This window comes from Brachypodium distachyon, chromosome 1, assembly GCF_000005505.3.
Source record: "Brachypodium distachyon strain Bd21 chromosome 1, Brachypodium_distachyon_v3.0, whole genome shotgun sequence".
Classification (NCBI taxonomy): domain Eukaryota; kingdom Viridiplantae; phylum Streptophyta; class Magnoliopsida; order Poales; family Poaceae; genus Brachypodium; species Brachypodium distachyon.
Genome location: NC_016131.3, coordinates 60,998,623 through 61,004,155, shown reverse-complemented (window position 1 = coordinate 61,004,155; position 5,533 = coordinate 60,998,623). Strand labels below are relative to the sequence as shown.

General features: G+C 47.4%; 1 protein-coding gene across 1 annotated transcript; it reads right to left on the bottom strand.

The window, feature by feature from the left end:
* Positions 1 to 1,186: 1,186 nt before the first annotated feature.
* LOC100840181 (heavy metal-associated isoprenylated plant protein 43) lies at positions 1,187 to 2,240 on the bottom strand. The gene is made up of 3 exons (XM_003561550.4): positions 2,080 to 2,240; positions 1,891 to 1,966; positions 1,187 to 1,768 (listed from the first exon to the last, which is right to left on the bottom strand). Exons 1-3 carry the CDS (start codon positions 2,086 to 2,088, stop codon positions 1,437 to 1,439), a joined length of 417 nt encoding a protein of 138 aa, XP_003561598.1. The 5' UTR covers positions 2,089 to 2,240; the 3' UTR covers positions 1,187 to 1,436.
* Positions 2,241 to 5,533: the final 3,293 nt, after the last annotated feature.

Genomic DNA, 5,533 nt, shown 5'->3' with positions numbered 1-5,533 from the left:
GGCTTACCGGAAAGCGTGACATGAGTTGTGGGTTGATCGATCGAGATGCGGTTTGCCCCTCTGATGATCGAGGGATATACATCTAGGGGTCATCATGCATGTGATTATTTTCCAAAATGCATGGCCATTTTTATGATGAAAGAGTTAATCATATATGTAGGGATTCTGATGCAAGTAACGAGAAATATGCCAAGATAGAAACAAGGACGACTACCTAGTGGTGAGCTCGACAATATCGTGCGGCAAAAGGATTGGATACATACAATAGTTGCTAAAGATTCGGTTGGTACAATCTTTGCATATATACACAAATTGATATGACATGCTAGGGTTCACAATCGATCATTGATCGAGGAAGTGTTCTCAGACATGACTGTGTATATATAAACTTGTAAGGTCACACATGCGACAGGCTCAGAATACGAAAAAAAAGTGAAAGTGAAAGAAGAAATTGGGTTAGAAAGAATACTGAAGCCCCCTCGGTTAAATTGGGCCAAAGGCCCATTAGCAGGAGGGGTTGTCTCCTAAGGAGAGCGAGGAGAGTTTCCAAAAAAGAGTAAAATGCACTCATGATCACTGAACTTGGTTTCGATTCTCAGTTTAGTCACTGTATTTTGAAAATCGAATGTTACGATCCGTGAATTTGACAAATATCCCACATATGGTCACCGGTGCCATATTTTGTACGCATGGATCCATAGCCTGTGCCTGCTGAGCTTGATTTCGAATTTTTCTCCTTGAAAAATAATCCAAGAGGACCTGAGCGCATTTTTTGAAAATTTGAGGGGGCAAAATAAAAAAAAACCGAGCTGAGCTGGAATGGGCCACCGACACATACATAAAAAATACGGTACCGGTGATCGTACGTGGGATAATCACAAGTTCATGGGTCATAACGATTTCTAAAATAAAGTAACTAAATTGAGAATCGAAATCAAATTCAGTAGTGCATTTTACTAAATAAAAAAAGAGAGCGAGGAGATGGGATTCCGCCCCTAGCTGCGTGCACCCTCCAAGTCGCAGGCCATATCTTCCTCTCCCTGGAGTTAATTGCCGCTCCCTTAGGATTCCATGAATGAGTAATGTAACAAAGTGACAAGTCAAAATTCTCTTTCGAGTACGTCTTGCATCTCTTGTTTTATCGACAAAAGGGAGATGACATTCGGCTCAAGTGTACAGCACGCCATTATGAAATGATGTTAAATTATTGCCCGTGATTTGGTTTACACGTCGATTCATTCCCATAAGAACTGAGGAAAAATATTCCCTTTCAAGCGTGCCTAAAATTATGACAACTTAATGTGTATATTCTAACTAAGTTGATGAAGCTGAAGAAAGAAGTCGAGATAAACAGCCGTTGCATCGACACGAATGATGAAACAACAACTCAGGTTACCAGTAGCTTGGTACTAAATCACAGGCTCACCGTCACAGCTTCACATGATGATGCATCCGTAGCCGTCTGGCTGCTCGTCGTAGCAGACCATGCCGTACGGCGGCATCGGCCCGGGACGGGGGCAGCAGTTGCAGGCGCCGGGGCCGAAGTTGCTGTTGCAGCAGCATGGCGGCTTGGGCGGATCGTCAGCCTTCTTCTTTTCTACCGGTGCCGGCTTGGGCGGTTCTGGTTTCTTCACCTCCTCCGGCCCGACGCTGACGACCACCACCGCGAACTTGGCCTTCCGCAGCGCGCTCGCCAGGCACACCACGTCCACATCCCCCACCACCGTCAGCGTCCCCTTGTCCCCGTCCACCGCCATCGACTTGATCCCTGCCACAAATCAACCAACGGAGAGCTACAGACCGCTCACGTTGCAACCAGCAACCAATTGATGCAGAAATTCCAAGCGCCCCTTTCCGTGGTACAGCAGTGTAGTATAGATGTATACTTACCGGGGAGCTTGGCGACGGTGCTCATGGCGCCGGCCTTGCATCGCTCGGCTGTGATGTCAACCTTGAGCACAATCTTCTGCGATGGATACACGAACCGAACGTGATCAGGTCGACAGAATTTGATTGGCCGCGGTTAGAAAACTAGCGGAAGATTGTTTTGATAGGACAGGGGAATCGTTGTTCACTTACCTTGGACATGGTGATTGGTGAGCAATGATCCAAGCCGGGGGAAGAGACAGGTTGACGTTTTTAATGTTGTTCTTTAGTTGGGCTCCACAATTGTGTATGGTGACAAGACAACTCGGTTGTATCAATCATGACTCACGGGTCGTCAATCGTCATGGCATGATGGCAGGCTGGGAATTATCTGTATCCTCTGGTTGAGCATTGTATAACAGCGTTCCGTACAAAAGTCAACATCTTAGCGACGTCCTTCGGTTCTGTGCCCAACGGAAAACCCGTTCGTTGTTTCTAGTGCTATATAAAATACACCACTAGTCCATGAAATCGGTAAAAACTAACATTTTAGTTCATGAACTCGAAAAACGCACATTTAAACCCCTAAACTAGGATTACTGTATCACTTTAGTTTAAGAACAGTTCGGCGAGGCTTAAACACACCATGTGGCCACCACGTCGGCTTCAGCCACGACCGCAGGCTGATACTCGATTTTCTTATGGTTTTTTTTTGCAAAATCACTATGCCCGAGCCGCCCGTGAGGGGCAAGGCGGCCGTGCCCAGACAGGGATCCTGGGCCCTGAGAACCACGTCGTTGCCGCAACCGCCTCACCTAAGGTTGCTATTAAGTCCAAACCGCTCAATTTTGAGGAGATGACACCGGTGGAGGGGTGGCCGAAGCTGCCGTGACGGCCACGTAGCGTGTTTAAACCTCGCCGAACCGATTTTGAACTAAAGTGATACAGTAGTCTCAGCTTAGGGGATTAACTGTGCGTTTTTTAAGTTCATGAACTAAAGTGTTCATTTTTGCCGAGTCCATGGACCAGTGATGTATTTTACTCTACTGTGTATCAGAGTCCTTTTTTGGCCAACTTTCAGTTTTTTGTTAAATTCGCGGGAGAAATATAAACGACAAAAATGGGTTGCAAATACGAATCAGTAGGCTAATTCGTTCAAGTAACTCGGTGCTATTTTGGACATTTGCGCATATAGCAGTCGCAGATCGGATTTGCCTCCACATCCAGTCTTCTTGTGATCCTTTGAATAGAAAATTCCTGTCTGTTGAACGTGTCGGCAAAGCTGGATGACAACATCAATCATTGTAGATTCGGAAGTTGCGTCTCAATACTACGTATGCTCTGCTGTTTATAAGGATAAATTCAGATGCTCTTTTTATCTGTCTCGATTTCTGAAGACTGTGGATGAATGCCTGTCTTAGGGCCGCCAAACGTATCTTTTACTCCCTTCCAGGGCCGGTTCTCGGGCTTTGTAGCCCCGGCCCTGGGGCAAACTTGATGATTGGGCTCAACGGTTATAGCGCAGACAAAAAGATCGGTTCCGCATATTAATAGGAAAAATAAGTAAAGCTATAAACATCGATGAATTTTCATTGGCAATTTATTTTGGTATTGTAACCTTCAATAATCATCTAAAATGATTTATTTGTGTGTTTTCTTAATGTGAAGTCATCAACGATAGTGTGAGAATTAATAGTACCCAACACATTGTTCTCGATATAATATGGCTAAACGCCTAAACTGTTGGAGTAAATTAGTAAGCAAGACCAGGCAGTCACCAATCAGCTATTTTCTCCAAGACTATAAATAACGCTACAATTGTTGCAAAAAAAAAAGATCCGTCCATTGCTAGACTTTGAGATTACTATTACCTCTTTGTGGAGATTGTGAAGAGGACCGAGATTCTCCTTTGTGGTGCTCTGTGAAGTGGTTGTTGATGTGGTTATGACTAACCACGTACTCGACTCGAGTATACCCGTCATGACCCAGCCGGAGGCCCACAAGGAAGCTCACTATGACTTCAGGAGTCCATATGGCCAACTTGCGGCTCAAGACAAAAAAACCTAAGCATGGTATGTCTCAATGATATAATCGACTTGGACTCCACTAGGAACCTGGTCTCCTGCATATATAAATGGACCAGGAGGGAGAGCCAAGATCACCCAATCTAGTATACACTACAAGAATTTGGTCAAATTATGACGTTCTCACGATGACGTTCTAGTAGACTGTCACCTAAAATAAGAAATCCTGCCGATTTGGTCTCGGATGGTCGTAAAGCCCATGGGCCTCGGGAATATGTTGTCAGCGCCACTATTTCCGTCTCCGATCGAGATTTGCGGGATGCATCGAGCTACAACACCCCTTATTGGGCCGATTTCTTACAATCAAGTTCATACAAGTGACGGTCAGGCGCCTCGTGTCAGACGCGCTCCCACGTTTTAGTCGGTTCCACCGACCTGGGGCCCGAATACGGGGTATGGAAGGACGCGCGTCCTCACCACATGCTACCGCTTGTCCAGAGCCGCCGCTACATCTCCAGGTGACCCCGCATGTCAGGCTTTTACCTTGTTTGACGAGCACGTGCGTTATTTGCTCAAGACGACTGAGGCCGCCTGTCAAACCCGACCGCACGTGTCCTTACAAACTGCTCCCACGTGTCCACCCAGTTGCACGCGTAGGCTCGTATGGTCAATACGTCCAACCTAGTGGATCCACACGCGAGGTACCAAGGACGCGCGTCCTCACCAGGTACCACCGCGTGTCCAGATCGGCCTCTACATCCCCAAGTGATCCCACATGTCAGGCTTGCACCCTGTTTGACTAGCACGTGTGTTATTTGCACCATACGACTGAGCCCGCCTGTCAGACCCAACCACACGTGTCCTTACGAATTGCTCCCACCTGTCCACCCCGTTCATGCATGGGCCCTTATTGTCAGTCCAACCTAGTGGACCACCTGTCGGACGGGGCGACCTGTTAGAGTAAGGGAATGCACGTGTCCGTTTCCCGCGGTTCCTCTTGGGTCCGCCCGTCAGCATGTTGGTCCCACCTTTTAGGGTACGCTAAAGGGACCACACGTCAGGTGCATACAATTGGCCCTGCCTGTCAGAACCGAACCACAAGTGCACTTACGATCTACAAAGGGGGCCTACCGGTCATGGATGAAAGCACAAGTTTAGATACACAAAACGTCCACTGACCAGTGGGCTTACGTCAGATCCTCGTGGACCCGCATGTCACCGGAAGAGCCTCTTCGGGACACATGTCGCTTTTTGTGTGGTCTCCCGAGAGAGCCTCATATACGGTAGGGACCATATGTCAGACCGTTTTTTTTTTACCGAAACGTTTGCGGGTGCGGAGCTTGGCCCAATTTGTTGTTGGTCTGCAAAATAAGAAAGCACGGCCCATCTATGAAGCGGCAAATAAAAGCCTGTTAAAGGAAAACTTAATGGGCTGGAAGCGTTGAGGCCCAACTATGGAGCGGCAAATACCTCTCACGCTGTACTTACTTCATGGGCTGCGGCGTGGGAGGGGCGGCCCACGGCTTTGCACGTTGCTCCGTAATGTACAGCCGTCGCAGCCGTCCAGGTGAGTCCCGATAGAAAAAAATATAGTAACACACCAACCAAATAACACGGAATGCTGCTGTGATGAGTCGAACTCG

What these genes read in the sequence shown, in the direction of transcription:
- LOC100840181 (XM_003561550.4), bottom strand. An exon ending in CACCGTCGCCAAGCTCCCCG is followed by an intron (nt 1,769 to 1,890) that starts GTAAGTATACAT and finishes GATTTGTGGCAG; the next exon opens with GGATCAAGTCGATGGCGGTG.